We start from the raw sequence: 19183 nt of genomic DNA on the forward strand, positions 1-19183 counted from the left end.
TAGCTGCCCGTTATCCTGTGGGAATTCACTCCTGCTGAAGGCAAACTTCTTCCAGTCTGATTTTTTAATCTTGTGCAGACCTCATGTTCGTTGCAGAGGAAATTTGCCTCCAGGAGCAGGAGCTCAGACACCCTATAAATGTTTGATAGCTCTGACCACCTCTTCTGAGTTATTATTTTATTAGAAAAGGAGATTTATTATGGTTCTGGATGACTAGAATTCACAAAGCTCACCAATGTGGTATTTTTTTTATCTCTCATATCGGGTGTACCCAACAAATGTCACAGCCTTTAATAACATGCTTTAATTAATCCTGGAATTCTGGATGTGCTATTATCTTAATTTTTCAAAGGGAGGTCACAATAGTGAAGGGAAATCTACGTTGCTTGCACAGGCTACTCCAGGAGTCTGCGGCAGACCAGGAAATTAATCTCTTAATCATTCTGCCAATTTGACTCCATGGTGGGAGCACAGACCTGTGACTATCTCAGCTCTCTGCACTGATGAAACCATTTCCTTTATCTGGGATGGCCTTTCCCACCTGCAAAACAGGACAGCTCTGATGTCCCCTGTGCAGCTTTGGAGATGGCTGCTGAGAAGGGCTCGATGTCCTGGCTACCAGCCTACCTCTCCCAGCCTGAAGCTTCACATTTCTGGAAGCTTCCTTCCTCAGTACCTGTAGGACAAGCCCTGTTTGGATCCAAGGAATCCAAGGAATCCAAGGAACAAGCCTTGAGAGGCACTGCTCTGGTTGGTCTGGCTCCCTGCCGGGATGGAAACAGTTCCAGTGGACTTGTCTCTCTCCCATCTGGTGACTCACGAAGTTTTACCTGTAAGTAAGGATAAAATCCCACCAAACTCCTTTTGCCCTCAGCAGGGCCAGGCTCTTCCACCACTTACACCCAGGATCAGCTGGGTTGCTGAAAGACCACTGGTACTGTTTCAGATTGACACATCTCCACCTGGCCTTTTTCTCCACAGGGGACAAAAAAGCATTTGTCAACTTGGTGTCTGCTTTAAACCAAGAGGACACAGCTTTGCAGGGTGTTTATTCCCGGTTTGTTCCAAGATGTCTGGGCTCTGGCGCTCCTGAGATCTGATCCCAGTGATTTATCAGCTCCTCTGTGCATCCATTCATGTTCTCACAGAACAAAAACACAATTTGGTTTGCCAACAGGGAGCCACATGCTGACAAGGAGGGTGGGAGGACAAAAACGGCCAGAGCAAGTGATTTGTGAAAGATAGAAGTTTTGGAAAAAAAGGGTAAAAAAGCAGGAGCTGGAGGAAAGATGGCAGAAGCTGAAAGGCTGAAGGAGAGAGAAACAGCTGCAGATAAGCAGCAGCAGCAGCAAAGACTCATATGGAAAAATGAAAAAAGAACATAAAACATTTCCAAATGCCATGAAGTCTGTGAGCAGGAAAGGATGAGAGGTTTTACATGGGTTCTTCACTCCCCTCCTCTGAATAGGACAGAGGGAAAACTAAAGAAATACATAGCAAGGAGCAGGTCAGGGGCAGCATCGTGGGGAGCAGCTGGGTCACCCCTAGCCGTGCTCCTCATGTCCCCCAGTGCTCCTCCTGCAGCAGGGCCAAGCTGGTGTGGAGACAGAGAGGCCAGCGAGGTGTCCCTGCTCCCCGCTGCCACCAGCACCTTCCTGGGGACATCCAGCCAGCTTCTTGCTGCTGTCTTAAATGGTGTGTCCCAGCCCCCCATTCCTTGAGCTCAGTGTGGGGATCCAAGGAAACCCAGAGAGGCAGAGGTGGCATTATAGAGAAAATTATAGAGAATAAACCTTTCTACAAGACACCTCTAACTTCAGCCCCGCAGACTTAATTCTGCCCAGGCAGAGGACTCACAGACTTAGGACTCCAGTATTCCACAGATCATTCAACAGCTACCAGAATCTTGCAAAAGAATATCACCCCAAGCAAAATACATTCAGAGTTTTATATTTGGTATCTAAATACAAAGAAAATATTTTTGCAAATGTTTTCAGTTTGAAAGGCATTTTAATAAAGGTTTAGTGAAAGTTTTCTAAAATTTTTCTTTTTGCAGATTAAAAAGAATACCTGTGCATTGTTCATGTCACAATAATACACCATTATATTGTAGAGGGCAGACAGTATTCTTGAATTAAAATGTCAAGCACTTTGGATTGGATCAGATTTGTAAAAAAAAAAAAAAAACCATGGGGGAAAAATAAACTTTAAAATACTATGTTTCTTGTAATTTTCAATTAAATGTTTTGAGTATCACAGTGGAAAGAGCTCTTCCAACTCAAGTCAGGTGTAAGCATCCTAAGAAAACATTTTTAAAGGCAACTGAGTGAGCTAAAATACCAAAGTAAGTGATGCCCTTAAGAGTCAGGCTTTAGTGCTTTTTCTGCAGTGGGGGGCTTTACTTCAAACTTGTTGGACATTGACCGAATGAACTGTATCTTTTCTTGGTACTGTCTCTCTGCTTCCATATTTGATTCTTCTTCTTTCTTCCTCTTCTCTTCCTCAGCTTTTTGGAGCCACTGTTGATAGGCAATTTGAGTTGCGAGCTGGTCTCTGTATTCTTTGGCCTTCTGTGCTTTTCTGGAAATGCCAAATGAATAGGTTATTTAAGCACTGTGGTAAAAAGAATAAACTTTATTATTCTGTAATCTTTTAGCATTCGAGCTTGGACCAAAGAACCATTCAAAGCTCCTTTTAGCAGTAAATCACTGCCACTATTAACCAAATGCTGCGTGCTAACCTTATGTTCTGCAGAGAGTTAACTGCACTCTGTTGTGTCCTAAAAAGCAGACTGTAAAGCTGGTGCTTCACCAGAAAGAGGGAAAGAACAACTCCCTGCAATCAGCGTGCCCTCCCTGCCCTCACAGCCGTGGGGAGAGGACAGAGGATGGGGGTGCTGGGTCTCAGGCCATCCCTGGCTAGGGCTCAGTGCTGCTCCTGCACCCATCTTCACCCTCCTGCTGAGAAGAACTCCCTGCTGCACTGATACTGCTGGAAGTGGCTGTCAGGAGAAATCAATCTTCCACTGCACCTCAGGACTTGTGTACTGCTTTCAGTCCCCTCTGGAGAAGCAGAGGAAGTCTTACATGCTCAGGCCCTTCTGGAGCAGGAGTCAGACACTTGAATGCCAACAGTCAGGACTTGTGCACTAACTCAACAGAGCTGAGCCACAAACCCTTCCTGACACTGCTGAGTGCCATCTCTGCTAAGTGGAGCATATCCCAGCTGGAGCCCAGCGTGTTTCCTTCACAAGGGTGACACTTCTGCCACAGCCAGGAGATTGTTCCCAATACAGCCCTCAGAGAACACAACAGACACCGGCTCGGGAAGGAGCTACTTGTATCCCACGGACAAGAGAGGAGAAAGGGCAGGAGTACAAAAGGGGAGTGAGTGAGATAAGGCCCTTTGCCCAAGGCTTTGCATGACACCCAGAGGAACATTCCAGCTACTGCGTGTAAGGCTCTGCTCATCCAGAGGCACTCGGGAGAGCCCCGTGCAGCCCGGGTTATGTGCTGCAGCCCGGTGCTTTGGTGGCTGACACGGGGCTGTTCAAGGGATGTCTGTGCGTGGGGTTTAGCAATAAGCCCGGACACGCTTGCTCTCCTGGGGCAGGAACAAACAAACCTTTCATTAACCCTCCTCCCCAGGCTTCTGCCACTCGTAACAACAGCTCAGAGTATGAGGGGATGTGCTTAGGAAATATGATTGATGTAAGTCGCATGATGATCAAAAACACCAATGCAAGGATATGTACCACTGTCTTCTGAGGTCAGAATTAATGACTTAATACCAGCTGCAGTATCACAAGTCTGCTCCTGGGCAGTTTAGAACCGGTAAGGTACGTAGTGGGAAAGCTTCTCTAAACAGAAGGAAGTCTACCCACTGCTCTAGAGTTATCAGAAAACAATAAACAGCTCTCTCACAAGTTTAAAAGATTGGTCTGCAAAGAAATGACCTGATGACATAGAAGAAAAATACCTTTTACGTTCTTCTTCTTCCTCATATTCAAATTTTCTGACTGCTTCAGCCATTGCCTTCTTCTCTTCAGCAATCTCTATTTTCCTCTCTTCATTTTTCTGCACTGGAAAACAAAACCAGAAATCCTTTTAGAAGGTAACAGCTCTGCTGAGCTTGAAGGGACAGTGAGACTGCATTTGGGCTAAGTAGCCTAAATAGTAGGTTGGAGTTTTGTTGTTTCTGAAGTGCCACACAAACAACAGCAAGTGTATTCCCAGCTTATTTATTTTTCATCCACTCAGACCTGGATAGATTTCACATTCAGGGCTTCATAATAATATAGTTAATAACAATGACCATTTGCCCATGCAGTCCTCACTTTACTAGGCTTTGCTGTGGTGATGGCAATGGGGAATTAGTGTAAGGAATGCCTGTAGGAGTGCATTTTGGGAACAGGCTCAGGGAGGGTCACATTGCTGTCCACTCTGTCACACAGTGTGTGCTGGGGCAATGCTGTTCCCAGCAGCAGGGTGTTGAACTGCCTCTGCCCAGAGGTGTGTTCAACCACTTACACTTCTCCTCCATCTGCGTCTGCCTCGCGTTCACGACATCTCTCAGCATGTGAAATCGAGCTTCCCTCTCTTGTTTCAGTTTCTCAACCCTCTCGGCCCAAATCTTATCCCTCTCTTCCTTGAAGATCTTCTCATCCTCTATTTCTTGCTCCTTCTCCCTCCTCAGCTGTTCAGCCAGATGATCCAGGTAAGAAAGTTGCTCCTTCAACAGCGTTTGCTGCAAACACACAGACGTTTGCAGATCTGAGTAAATTAGTTCAAAAAAGCCTTTCAAACCCTGAAGAAAAGTGGTGGTTCACAGACAGTGTGGAAGTTGGGAGCGCAGAGACCATTCCAAAACCTGCCATGGCAAAGAACTGCTCAGAATCCTCCACCTGGCCAGACCACAGAACAAATACAGAGTGATCCCTTTACCCACAGCAGCTCAGCTGCCTACAACACACCCATTTTACAGAGTTTCCACAGCTGACCAGGCTACTCCAGTATCACCTGCATTAAATATAATAATGTAATATAATATAATATAATATAATATAATATAATATAATATAATATAATATAATATAATATATATCACCTCCTGTAATTCTGCAGCAAGGTCTAACATTGAGTTGATACAACTTTCCTAACCTACAGGAGCTTCTAACCACCTCTCTCCTGTGTCCTAAATACCCTGAGAGTCATTTGCTTGCTCAAGTTGGACATTCTACTTGTTTTAACTTCAGGAAATGACAGACATGTCCATTGACTCATGGCATCTCCAAGAAATAAAACACAAGAGTTTGCATCTATCTATATATTGTTTTTAAATAATTAATTTTTTTTTTAATATTCATTAATTACATTAAGTTAAATATTTCCTTTCTTCTGCAGTTACAAATACTTACTACATCAGGTCCATGAAACAAAAATTAGTTTTCCAGCTTCTATTATGTCCATGCAGTGTAAGGATGATAAAGCTCGGGTGATTTATACACAATGAAATCAGCACGGAGGGACAAAATTCCAGGACTTCCTGAGAGCCCCCACTTCATTTATTCAGCCTGGTAGCCTTGCTGATTGCAAAGCAGGCTTTAAAATGCTGTGGTTTTAACAGCTAATGGGCTTCTGCAGAGCTGCAGGGTGCTGGCTGCTCAACAAAAGAATTACCTCATTCAGGGAGAAGGGCTTGTGTCTGTTCTCTGTTACCCTGTGCAGTTCACAGGGCCACAGAACTGGTCTACATGAGGCATTGCCCCACAAGCTCACCATGAAACACCTTACTTTTTTATTTCTTATCTTCTCATATTCCCTGTCGGTGTCCTCAAAATCATTTTCCAAGACCGCCTTCTCTTCGGCAAGTTGAATTTGTTTTTCTGCATCAAGATGCTTCTGCCTGTCCTGCACAGCTTTGAGCCACATCTCCCTGCATTCCTTCTGCTGATATCGTTTCTTCCTCTCAAGGTCTTCATTTTCTTTCCTTAACTGGTGCAGCTCTTTTTCCTACATGGATAACAGTAGCCAGCTTGTAAAATCACTGAGTAACTTCAAACTAAGTGATGTCTAGAGTTAGTTTATTGCAACATTGAATTCTTGCTGGCAAGACAGAATTAGTGTCATCCGCTAGACCTGGTAAAGCCTGAACATTTTAGCATATCTTTCACTAGAATTCAGCGTTTTTATCTGTAACCATCACATGCAATTCAATATAAAAACGGTATTGTGCCTGGTATTTTACAAATGTTTCAGACAGATAGAGTAATCTCTTTAGGGAAATCAGTATCATTGCAGCACTTTTGATCTATATCCAAGTGTTCATACACAGCCATAAGCACTGACAAATAACAGGGCCACGTGTTCCTGCTCTTTCTGTAGATATTATGTGTCCTCTGCGTGTGTTGGGTGCTCAGAGCACAGCATCTCTGCCAGTCATAAGGCTGCTACAAGTCAGTGATTGTATCTTTGTGTTCTGATGAGCAGTTACTGAATTTTCATGGTTTCAAATCATCCCACTTCATATTGGAAAGAACTTTATATTCCACTTTATATTGGAAAAATGTGCAGTGAAACTGAGTTCTTAAAAAAGAAACAATGACAAATTGGAAATGCGTATTTGAGATCAAATAGGAATTTGTGTATTCGAGATTATTTAGCCACAATAAAAATTCAAAAGTAGCATCATTAAGTAATTCATAAATATAATTTCTGAACATCTTGCAATTGAATAAGTGTATAAGCACAACTGCACTGAAACATAGTCATAACACAGTGTGTGACGATCATTAGCACTGTATTATCTCAGAAATCATGCTTCAGCTGTCTCTAAGGCACACAGTTTTTTGTTAACCTGTTTTTAAATGAAACGTCTCTTTTGTAATGTGAATGAGTCTTTAAAAATGCCTTAGCAGGTTTGTCATAAACAGCATGTCTAATCTTTCCATAGGGAAGCAGAAGCTGCACTCCCTAACAAACAACCCTTTTTATGCTGGACATAAAGCACCCACAGGTTCTGGCAGTATTTCAGAGACAAAGCTGACTTTGTATCTGCCTGAACTGTCAAATTCACTTTCAGAAGCTGGTGAAACAGCTTTGAAACTCAATATATATATAATTTGAGGAATAACATTAGAAATCCAAAAAGCTTTGAACAGCAAAGGTGGAAAGAAAGCAGAAACAGTTAGCAGTCAGCTGTGCAAGTTGGCACCTGTCTTTGGATGAATCCTGACATCAGTGAAGCTGTGTGAGAGCAGCCAAGGATGGGATCCATGAAAGTTTGTTCACTGGGGGAACACAGTGTCACAAATGAGCAAAGTGGTTACCAACCACCCTTCTGCAAGCCAGGACCCAAGTGCTATGGCAGAAACTCTTGACACTACAGTCAGGATAACATGAAGTCAATCACTTTCCAAGAAATCACAATTCTTTAAGGGACAAATAAGACAGGAGGAGGAAGGCAGCTAATGTAGGTAATGTAGCTAAAGCAAAAATTGCTGTCCCTGCTTTGTCATCCACTTCTGAGATATCCTGGTGCACACATGTGGTCTACCCTGCCAAAGGTGCAAGTTTTCCTTCACTAAATATTCTATTTTTATTGCAATGGCCAGGAGAAACCTTTATGCACACTTAGCTGTCCATTCACCCAGATGAAACTCCTGGTCATTAGGGGCTACCAGCCTGCAATGAAAAACTTGTAATGAGACCATCTGCCACATCCCTCTTCTGCTGAGAATGGATTACATTGCATTTTCTGTACAGAAACTCTCCTTCAAAGAAAGCTTTTTTTTTTCAGACACTCAACCACTTCACTAGAAATGTATCTCCTTGACAGAGCCCCAGGCTGCTGTCTCCAGGGGAAGATGCAGAGTCTTCTATTCTAATAGTGCTTTTCTGAAAAGGCCAGTTAAGGAGCAGCATTCTTCGCCTGGGAGGTTTGGCAGTGCCTTAGAAGTTGTTACAAGAAAATAATTCTGTTCTACATGTTTTTAAATAAGCAAAACATTAGTCTAGCTTGGAATATTTTCAGAGCTTTAGATTCATTATTGTCTCATTTTTATAAAATGGGGAAGTATATATGATGCCAGCACCAGCTTCCAGTGTCTAACAGAGTATCCTGAGTGATCATTCAGCCTCTACATGTAAACAGCTGCAAAACAAAGATTGAGTCTGAGCTAAACAGCCTCCCATAATTCAAAGTCAACACAGAATACTGAACTAGCAAGCCACACTAAAGCCAGCAAAACTACAGCAGGAGAGATGGAAAAGGATGATGAAAAAAGAAGGTAGTGGCTGAGCAGTTGGGCCAAGGTAGCCAAATGCCTCCTGCGATGTGAGCTCAAGAGCAGGCAGGTCTAACAGGCAAGAGAGCTTAAGTGCTGCTTGCTAATTTGCTTTAAAAATATATACAAAATAAATATTTCAGCTGGGAAACAAGATTCCCCTGCTATCCTCCAAGAAACTGGAAATCAAAAAACAACAAAGGTATTTGGCAAAAGCTTTAAAATGCTTCCATTTCCCACAACTCCTCTGAGAGACTGAGTGCCAAAACCCTTTAGATTGCAGAGTTTCAGAAGATGTATTTCCCTCTGTAAACGGGAATGCCTTTGCCACAGCTCTGAAAAGAGGCTTAGCTTAACAACACAGGCTCAGATACTAATGGTATCAGTGAAGATACAAATAAGGTATGGATTAGTCTAAATGTCTAGTAAGCCTATCATTAGAAGGGCCTTCTGCCCAAGCCTGAGTGCAGAACACTATGGAAATTACCAGCCTTTCAGCCTCCTGTCTGATCTCCTGCTTCTTCTCCTCTCTGCGAGTGGCATGCACGGCCACCTGGGCATCACGCACATCCACCATCTCCCGGATCCGCGCTGCCGCCTCCTGCGCCCTCAGCTCCGCTTCCTGGTCCTTAGCCAGCAGCTCCTTCTCACAAATCTCTTCCAACTCCCGCTCCTGCATCTTCTCCTCCCTTTTCAGCATCTCCTTCAGAGCCTGCTGGGCCAGCTGGCAGTCACCCAGCTCCTTCTCACTCAGTTTTTTGCAGTGTTCACGATACTCGTGACATCGGTTTCTGGAAGGCAACGGAAAAGTTTTTTTTAAAAAGTCTCAAAACAATAAGCAGGCTGGAGGTGTTTCTGGTGAATGAAGGCTCTCAGCTCATCACTGCTCAAAACACAGCAACCCCAGACATCAATTATACCCCTGGTCTGACATTGAATCCTTGTGGAACCTAAGGAACCAGAGAGAGCCTGACTTGATGGAGGTTTTGACATTAATGAGCTGAAGGATTTGAATTTGTAAAAAAAGTCTGAATCAACTTCCTCACAAGGGAAAGGGAAGAGGCAGCAGTGATCTCTGCTCCCTGTGGCCAGGACAGGACCCAGGGAATGGCTGGAGCTGTGCCAGGCAGGGTTAGGTTGGGTATCAGGGAAAGGCTCTCCCCCAGAGGGTGCTGGCACTGCCCAGGCTCCCCAGGGAATGGGCACGGCCCCGAGGCTGCCAGAGCTCCAGGAGCCTTTGGACAGCACTGCCAGGGATGCTCAGGGTGGGATTGCTGGGGGTCTGTGCAGGGCAGGAGCTGGGCTGGGTGATCCTTGGGGGTCCCTTCCAGCTCAGGATATTCTGTGAGTGTAAATGAGCACACAATACATCTGCACATCGTATGCACAATGTGTACTCTACATATAGCTGGAACATAGGGGGTTGTGTGCATATGTACCTTTTATTAACATATAAAACATATGCATGCTACACTTACTCAAACATGTAGGTTGGTCTCTATTAAAATGAAGACAGAATAGGTTGGTAAGTCACCTGAAAGCTCATTCATATTCAGAAAATACTGCGACCGTGGAAATGTGAGTTACACGGTTGAGCAGGAACCACTAGAAATTTATTAATTTTTAAAGTGAAGTTCTGTGGGATAATTCAGACAAGACACAATAAAAGCCTGGAGAAGGTAGAAAGTCAAACAAGTAATGCAGCTTTCAATTTTCATTTACTCTGTGCAACCGAGTTGCATATAAAGAGGTAATTTATCTTCAGTTGAAGAACACTGCTCTAATTGCAGATTCTGCTTTTACTTTTGCAAACAAAGCACTGTTGAGATCAACACATGCCATCAAACATTATTTAATTTGAACAATCTGCAAGCACTTTAATTCTGTTCTATAAACAGGATATAGATTTTCATTAAGTCAGAATGTGAAACTGGCAGACAAAGGTGAAGACCTGCAAGTGTGAAGGAGGTATAAGTCTGAGGATGTGTGACAGACACATGTGGATGCTGTGAAGTGAAAAGATATCTCACAATTTCATGCTGAATGAAACTATCTATGCAGATTATTGCAAAGGTGTTTAGGAATTCACGGAAGATATCACATCCTGAATCATGAACAACTTGACAGCAGCAGTAGTTACCTGCAAAATGTGAAATACTATGACACTACACAAGCTTTAGCTGACTATCCTGTGTAACAAAAATATTAAATATTCATCGGGCAACTACCTCAATGCTATTACCAATCTCCATATGAGGGTAGTTATTTAATTTAAAGAGCAGAGGTCTCACCACATTTTCTCCATGATGCCATTCAACAGTTGCTGCCTCACATTTCCCTGGGGACAAGGATATCTCTCTGTTCATCCTCTTGGCTAAAGCACCCAGTGCCATGGAGCCTGTGCTGAAAGGTGAAGGGCACTGACCTTTCAAACAGCAAAAGGGACAGCACTCCTATGAAAATATTTCCATTCTGCTTGCTATTTATTGAACCTGCCCCAGCCTGAACCCCCCTGCCCTGGGCTGAGCCCCAGCGTGGGCAGCAGGGCAGGGGGGATCCTGCCCCTGTGCCCCTGGGCTCAGGTGAGAGCCCACCTGCAGAGCTGCCCCAGCCCTGGCTCCAGCAGCACAAGGAGCTGGAGCTGCTGCAGCCAGTGCAGAGGAGGCCACGGAGCTGCTGCCAGGGCTGGAGCCCCTCTGCTCTGGAGCCAGCCTGGCACAGCTGGGGCTGCTCAGCTGCACAAGAGAAGGCTCCAGGGACACCTCAGAGCCCCTGCCAGGGCCTCCAGGGGCTCCAGCAGAGCTGCACAGGGACTGGGGACAAGGCCTGCAGGGACAGCAGCCAGGCAATGGCTCCCAGGGCCAGAGGGCAGGCACAGATTTTGGGCTCTTGGCAATTAGGAATTGCTGGCTGGGAGGGTGGGCAGGCCCTGGCCCAGGGTGCCCAGAGCAGCTGGGGCTGCCCCTGGATCCCTGGCAGTACCCAAGGCCAGGCTGGATGGGGCTTGGAGCAGCCTGGGACAGTGCAAGGTGTCCCTGTCCACGATAAAGATGACTTTGAAGGCCCCTTCCAATCCAAACCATTCCATGATGAGATGCTGTAGTTCAGTGCCAGTGCAGGCTGGTGAAAAGGGATGGTTGTTTTACCTCTTGGACGAGACAGGAACCTCCTGACCACTGTTTAACCCAGCAATAAAAGCAGAGAGCAGCTCAGGGATGTGCCTGCCATGAGCCATGGCACATTCCAAGGAGCACCCCTGCCTCCCAGCAGGTCATCAAACCTACTACGTCATTGATGATTTTCTTATGTTTCACCACTGGAATCTATCTTTCATCTCCTGGGTGGGAGCTAGTGGTGATGAAAGACCACAGCATTAATTAGTATTCATGAAAAACATATTTCTCAAATGTTGTGAGGGAAACATGCTATTATTAAGATTCTAAATCCTGTTATTATTAAGATTCTACATCTTACAATTATCAGTCACTGTATTACCTTAACACAATGGGTTCAAAGTTCTCTCAGCATTGAAGGAATAAAGAACTAGTTATTCTTTTCTGTGATTATAAACTAATCTGATATTTATTGATTCCCACGGGGGAGTAGAAGTTAATTATGTTCAGCATTGTTAGAATTTTAATATAAAATAACCCTATAATTGCTTGATTTCATCAAAATAATTCCCTCAAAGCAGCTTTTACACCAACCCATAAACATCTGCTCCCCCAGATGGCAGGTTTTCTTCCTCACTTTGCTATCCTAAGCTTCTTAACATTAAAACTGTGCCTGGATGTGGCTACTTCCCAAAGACAGAACCTCCCCAGTTATTTATTCATTTTACGGCTGCAGCACGATGTTGCTGGGATAACATCATTCCCCATATGGATGCTTCTGATGTTACCACAAGAAAGAAGATGTGATCTGTGTTTTATGCAAATTTTAAGACATTGCAGTTTTCTTTTAAGTTACCAATGATGAACATGCCCTCAGGCTAGCCCTGGCTGAGTCTCTTTTCAGACAAGGTGTAGCTCTCCCTGAAAATGAATTCCAGCAGGACTCCCATGGTCCAAGCCTTGTCCCCTCTGTCACCCTGTGACAAAGGACTCCTCCTGGTTAACATTACTACTGAGAAGTTGCTACACCTGTACCCTCAGGCCACGGCAACCAGCCATAAAAATTAAAAAATGCTGCCTTTTAGTGTTCTGGAATAATGTCTGAGAGTGTAGGTGCTCCTATACCTCAAGGTTTGAGAATCCATGCCTGGAGCACTTGCTTGGAGTTAAAGGAAATACAAACAAGTCTGTATCAGGTTTCAGAAAGATATTCAAAAGAGTTGAAAATCCACAGGCAAAGAGAAACGGAAAATCATGGCTGTATCCACCTGCTACTGGATCAACTTGCCAGGGCTCCTGGGTGTGCCCTGGAGTAATCATCTCCAAAGGGAGACAGGTGTGCAGGAAGAGAACCTGTTTTATACCATTGATAAATAACATTAAAAAGTAAAAAATGGCATTTATTTAATCTTTACCTCATCCTTTTTAATTTCTATTTGTGCATATGTTTTATAATGTACACGATATATCAGTACAGTATATTATTACATATTTATATAGTTGATAAATAAACACATTGGGGTGAATGTTAAAAGTTTTTACATCCGGGGGGTGCAGTCAGAGGATTGGAGGCCATTGCTCCAGAGGACAGGCTATGACACAATTACAGACTCCGGCATGTGGATTTTCAGTAAGTGTTGGTCTCCTGAGCAGCAAATCCTGCTCCCAGAACTCTGCCTGGACCAGGACTGTTTAGGTGGAAGAGTAACATCTAACAGCTAAAGAAAAGCATACCTGGGGCTCCTTAAACAAGACAAATACATGCAGATACCCCAAGACTGCGACCCACAACAGCTGTGAGGAGAGATGGTTTCACTGCCTCTAAATCCTCTGAAACATGCAGGCAGCAGAACACCAACAATAAAGGTTCAGCAACACTTTTTAACAGGATGCTGTGTGGTGTGAATATGGCTTAGGTCCCAGAGCAGAGTGGGAAAGGTAAAAGGACAGTAATAGGATGAAATGTTCCCGTGAGACTGAGTGACCCATACATCAACAGGGCTACACTAGGAAGACAAAGGACCTGAGACATTAGGACAGGTAACTACAGCATGAAAGTTCAAGTATGTGTCACCAGATGATGCAGTTCTGTGGTGTGATTCATTTTGCAATTAAAATATCTAAAATTAGACATCTGAACAGGAATCTGCATATATGCTTAATTCCCACTCTGATCAATGAGAACCTAATTAAAGTCAGTAGAGGCTGGGGTGCAGTTCAGCTGAGAGGGCAGGATAAGCCTGTTTGGGACTGACTTTAGGTTCCTGTAACTGTCCTGATTTTGGTTAAGTTTTGAATAGAACAGGAATGCAGATTCCCAGTGAACATAAAGTTACCATTACTTAAACTTACCTACCTTTAGGTGACATCTTCCTGGTGTGTAAAACAAGCTACAAGTACAAAATAAAATGCACTCCAGCAGCACCCCTTCCAAACTATTTTAAAAGTGAGTTTCAACCACTTTGTGTGATAGATAGAGAACAAACCAGAAGCTGCAAAAGACCATGTGAAGTTAGGCAGTGTATGCACTTCTAACACCTGTCAAGTCAATAAACCCCACATTTTAACAAATATTTACCTGTGGAATTAGTTAACTAGTGTTTGTGCACAAGTAAGAGACAATGTTGATTTTTATCCCCAGCCTGGGCACACTGAGAAGCAGGGGTTGTAGATATCACAGTACCGTGGGAGACTGGGAAAGACACTTCAAATAATCACAATTAAATAACATTATTATTTCTTTCATCCCTCCCTCCGAAAACCAGATTTACAAGACTGGGAGAAGGCAGATTTCATGCCAAGGCCTCAGGTCCTAGTAAGTACCTGCATGTTACTGCTTTCAGTCTAGAAGACTTGGCACAGAACTACAGGCTGCATTAAACACTTAGCTGCAGCTGCTACTCTTGAAAAGTATGCGATAAATAAAAACACTGTCTTTTTGGACAATCTTAACATTTCAGGAATCTTTACTCACATATTATTTTAGTAAACTTGATTTAGGCCAAATTAACCTTCCCTGCATCCTGTTCTCTCCAACAGTATAAAGCTGGAACAGGAATTACAGAAAGGGTTGGCAGGTAGAAACACAGGGATTCTCATGTGGGACAAGGAGGATGCACTACACTTGCAAGAATTAACTATTTTGATTTTTTTCTATCTTACTGTTTCAACCACTTTCATCTTTCCTTTCTCAGTTTATTATTGCCACCTTCTTTTTAAATTGTCCCTATATGTTTACTTTGGGCAAATTCTCTTTTACAAGATATTTTTATAGCAATACCTGAACTGTTGCTCTCGTTTTTCAGCCACCACTTGTAGTCTTTCTTGCTCCCTCTTCTCCCTCAGTAATTTTGCTTGTTCCCTCATGTTTGCTTCTTTCTGCTGTGCCTTTTCCTCATCAAGTGCGTTCATCTCAGCAAGGTGCCTGCTCTCCTCTGCCTCCAGAAAGTCACGGAGCCTGTAATGAAAACATTTGAATAAAGGCTAAATCAATCCTTCTGTCGAAGTTTTTGTTTATTTGCTATTAACAGAAAGTGGGTACTGGGCTCCTTTTAAAACCTCTTGCAAATGTCAGAGAAGTGAACATCAAATTTTAACTCAGGGATCATTCATGTTGTGTCCATCAAGGGGCTCTTACAGCACAACATGAGTGATCCTGTCAAGCACGGTCCAAACTCCTGATCTTACAAACCCACTTTCAAAACTGCTTTTTGACTTCAGTTCCCCATTTATCAAATTATTCTATTTCTCAGACTACATTTGTCACCAGCTGATAACAATTAGATTTTGCACTATGGTTATCCTTCAGCACAGACCCACAGAATACCCTGAGCTGGAAGAGACCCCCAAGGATTGCCCAGTCCAGCTCCTGGACTTGGGCTGTCCTACAGACACCCCAACAATCCCACCCTGGGCATTCCTGGCAGCGCTGCCCAAAGGCTCCTGGAGCTCTGGCAGCCTCGAGGATCCTGGTCAGTGCTCCACAGCTCTCTGGGGGAAGAACCTTTTCCTGATGCCCTCCCTCCTCTATGCATCTATAATTGTATCCTCCCTCAAACGACCTCTTGCTATTTTAGCATCACTCCACAAAACACTTCACCCTGAAATATCTTTAATGAGAAAATTATGTCCAATAGGCAATTTTTAAATACATCATCATTTACTTCTCTGTTAATCCCAGCAGTGAGAAACCCGGGGCTACAGAATCCAGAAATCACCGATTTCAGTCCAAATGCCACAGGGTCTCAGCAGAAAGGGCCCTGGGGGTCCCGGCAGGCAAGCTGAGCATAGGCCAATGATGCACCCTTGTGGCAAAGAGAGCCTCTGGCACCTTGGGCTGCGGGAGGAGCAGCACTGCGAGCAGGCCCAGAGAGGGCATCCTTCCTCCCGGCACTGCTGAGACCCCACTGGAGCACTGGCTCCAGCTCCGGGCGCTGCAGCACCGCAAGGACACGGCCTCAGCAGAGGGTGCCAGTGCAGGCACACTGAGGGACCGGAGCACCTCTCCCAACAGGAGCATCTCTCCTAAAGTTCCTTCTGTCCTGAGAGAGCAGGATTGTCCAGCCTGGGGAGGAGAAGGTGCAAAGGGATCTTACCAATGTACATAAACTCCTGAAGGGAGGGAATGCAGGAAAGACAGACATCTACGCCTCAGTAGTACTCAGTGGCAGGACAAGGGGCCCCAAATTAAACCACGTGAAATTCCAAATGAACAGAAGAAAACATTTTGTTTTCTTTTTACTGTGACTGTGGTCAGATATTGGACAGGCTGCCCACAGAGGTGATTCAGTCTCCATGTGAAGCAAAACCCAAATGGACACACACTCCTGGACATCCTGCTCTAGGTGACTCCAGGGCTGGACCAGATCATCTCAGGAGGTTCCTTCTAATCCCAGTGGTTCTGTGGAAACCATGTGCAATTCCCCTGAAGGCACATTAGACCAGGACCACCAAACTGATGACCTTCACAGCTACAAAGTCACTTGACATGAAACAGTAACTGAGAAATTAAATCCCAATATTTTTTCCAAAGATCAGTACAGCATAATTCTGCTTTACATGGCAGTAATGTGCTTCAGCTTTTCAGCTTTAATATTTTTGAAAGACTTCTGGAAAATTTTAATTTTTTCAGCTGACTGTGCTGCAAAGTGTTATTTGTAGGAGCTAAGCATCATCTTGATGAGTTTGCAACAAAACCCTCAGTGACACTGGACTGAGAGAATTTCTGACACTTTGCTACCCAGAGAAGCTGTGGATCTCCACAGCAGGGTGGGTGGAACTAGATGAGCCCATCCAACCCAAACCACCCTGGAATTCTATTATTCTGGGCCCCACCTTTGGAAATGTTCCAGGCCAGTTTGGACAAGGCTTGGAGCAACCTGGTCTGGTGGGAGATGTCCCTGCTGGGGTGCTTGGAACGAGATGAGCTTTAAGGTCCCTTCCAACCCAAACCATTCCAACCCAAACCATTCCATCATTTCATGATTGTATCAAGGTACTCTTCAACCTCTTTAAAAATCAAGCAATGAAAGTGCTATACTACTACTTCTGTGCTTGTCTGTGGCAGACAGGAGGCTCCAAATGCCACCTCGGCTACACAGTTACTGTGTTTGAACACTTGTCACTGTCGCTGGGCTCTCTAAGCCCACACCGAAAACAGCAGGGGCGCTGCACTGGCTACTTGTTTGCTACCTCTCTCTCCTCACTTCGATCTCCTGCAGGTACTGCTGCAGCGTGGCCCGGACCTTCCTCTCGGCAGCGCGCTGCATCCATTTGTCCTCGCCGCCCTTGTGCCAGTCGCAGACATTGCGGTAGTGGCGGAGCACCCGCAGGTCACGTTCCTGCTCGCGCTGCTCCTCCTCCAGCGCCCTCTCAGCCAAAATCGTCTCTTCAAACAGGTCTCTCTTGGTGGGCTTGGCTAGCTGCGAGAGAAAGGAAATGGAGAAAGCATGGAGACCTCGTATCACCCTTCCAAGGATGTGAAGGGGCCTACAGTGAATCCAGAGAGGGACTTCATCAGGAACTGTAGTCACAGGACAAGGGAAATGGGTACAAAGTGAAAGATGGAAAATTTAGGCTAGATGTAGGAAGAAGTTCTTCTTTGTGAGGGTGGTGAGTCACCCACACAGGTTTCCCAGAGCAGCTGTGGCTGTCCCGTCCCTGGAGTGCCCAAGACCAGGCTGGACAGGGCTTGGAGCAACCTGGGACAGTGGAAGCTGTCCCTGCCCATGGCAGGGGGTGGCACTGGATGGGCTTTAAGGTCCTTTCCAGTGCAAGCCATTCATGGGTGAAAATACAAACTATTAGTCTGCATGTTCTTCAGTTGAATTCATGACTGTGCAAGTACCTAACACCAAATGATGAGTTCACAGTAATTATGGAGTAATCACAGAATAACTGAGGCTGGAAAAGAGCTCCAAGACCATCAAGTCCCCACCTTGTCACCCAGCCCAGAGCGCTGAGTGCCATATCATGTCCCTCCTTGGACACCTCCAAGGATGGGGACTCCAACACCTCCCTGGGCAGCCCCTTCCAAGGCCTGAGCGTCTTTTCTGTGAAAAATTCCTCCTGAATTAAACAAGCCTTGTCTACACCCCCGTAGCACCAGGCTCCTCAGGACGCCAAACATAGCACTGGGCTCCCCCAGGGCCTTCAAACACAGCACCGGGCTCCCCGGGACACCTCACACAGCACCAAGCTCCGCGGGATCCCTCACACAGAACCAGGCTCCCCGGGACCCCTCACACAGCACCAGGCTCCCCGGGACCTTCAAACACAGCACCAGGCTCCCTGGGACCTTCTAACGCAGTACTGGGCTCCCCAGGACTTTCAAACACAGCACTGGGCTCCCCGGGACACCTCAGACAGCACTGGGCTCCCCGGGAGCTCTCACACAGCACCGGGCTCCCCGGGACACCTCAGACAGCGTTGGGCTCCCCGGGAGCTCTCACACAGCACTGGGCTCCCCGGGAGCCCTCACACAGCACTGGGCTCCCCGGGACCCCTCCCGGCTGCTCCCAGAGGGTCCCGCTCCAGCCGGCCCCCGCTCTCGGCCCCCACGTCCTCGCAGCTCCCCGGAGCAGAGCAGCCCCGGCGTGGTCCCTCACCAGCGCCACTTCGCCCGGCAGCGGCCCGCAGCCGGTGAACTCCCGGCGTCTCTGTGTGTGAGAGCAGCGAGGGGGCTGGGGACGGGGCGGGGGCCGCGCCGCCATGGCGGATGGAGGCGCCGCCGTTGCTGAGGGGACGCGCGCGGGACGGAAGTGGCATCATGGCGGCGGGGTCGCTGAGGGGTGTCTGGCACGGCGGGGGTGCTGAGGGGTGTCCCGGTGTTAAAAACGAGACCACACTCCCGATACTAAAGTGATTTTAGCATTTATTATAATAAAAAGTCCTAAAGCATGGGGGCCCGCGGGTCAAGCAAGAGCGTTCCCGTCGAGGATGCTGCAGCGCCGGCGCTCCGACTTCTTGAGCAGCGATGTCCCCGATGTTCCAGGTGGAGCGGCACACGTTCACCGGGTCACTTTTTATCCTGGTTTTTGTCCCTCTGGATTGGTTTCTGTTGGGATCCTTTCATTTGCATGAAGGTTTAAGGCGCTTGATTGGCCAATTACAGTTCTGCCCAGGCCGGCTCATTCAGCTTCGGGGGATGGTGCACTTTGCTTAGGTGTACTACGGTATGTTGAGTACCGTATTTCTTATAACTACCCTTTTAATAGCTTTTACAAAGAATAACTAAACTAACAGTACATGTTTAACAATTACCAACTATTTTACAACAGTTTCTAAC

At 45.8% G+C, this 19183-nt stretch overlaps 1 protein-coding gene across 3 annotated transcripts; it reads right to left on the bottom strand.

The window, feature by feature from the left end:
* Positions 1-1982: 1982 nt before the first annotated feature.
* Positions 1983-18637, bottom strand: CFAP53 (cilia and flagella associated protein 53). Of its 3 annotated transcripts, none has more exons than XM_077171749.1 (8): positions 18504-18637; positions 17103-17318; positions 14678-14854; positions 8772-9075; positions 5793-6011; positions 4530-4746; positions 3979-4081; positions 1983-2580 (listed from the first exon to the last, which is right to left on the bottom strand). In XM_077171749.1, exons 2-8 carry the CDS (start codon positions 17201-17203, stop codon positions 2358-2360), a joined length of 1344 nt encoding a protein of 447 aa, XP_077027864.1. In that variant the 5' UTR covers positions 17204-17318; positions 18504-18637; the 3' UTR covers positions 1983-2357. The 3 variants fall into 3 exon arrangements, with proteins under 3 accessions (XP_077027864.1, XP_077027863.1, XP_054508700.2); XM_054652725.2 differs by having other exon boundaries at positions 1984-2580; positions 17089-17318; positions 18504-18631; XM_077171748.1 differs by lacking the exon at positions 5793-6011 and having other exon boundaries at positions 17089-17318; positions 18504-18631.
* Between the last annotated feature and the right edge of the window lie 546 nt (positions 18638-19183).

Source organism: Agelaius phoeniceus, chromosome Z (assembly GCF_051311805.1).
Source record: "Agelaius phoeniceus isolate bAgePho1 chromosome Z, bAgePho1.hap1, whole genome shotgun sequence".
Classification (NCBI taxonomy): domain Eukaryota; kingdom Metazoa; phylum Chordata; class Aves; order Passeriformes; family Icteridae; genus Agelaius; species Agelaius phoeniceus.

Excerpts from the sequence above, each read along its gene's own strand:
- CFAP53 (XM_054652725.2), bottom strand. The coding sequence starts at position 18,608 with ATGGCGGCGCGGCCCCCGCCCCGTCCCCAGCCCCCTCGCTGCTCTCAC. Across the intron at positions 4,747-5,792 it reads AGAAGATAAGAAATAAAAAA|CAAACGCTGTTGAAGGAGCA; the intron begins GTAAGGTGTTTC and ends GTGTGTTTGCAG. Across the intron at positions 4,082-4,529 it reads GACGCAGATGGAGGAGAAGT|TGCAGAAAAATGAAGAGAGG; the intron begins GTAAGTGGTTGA and ends TTTGTTTTCCAG.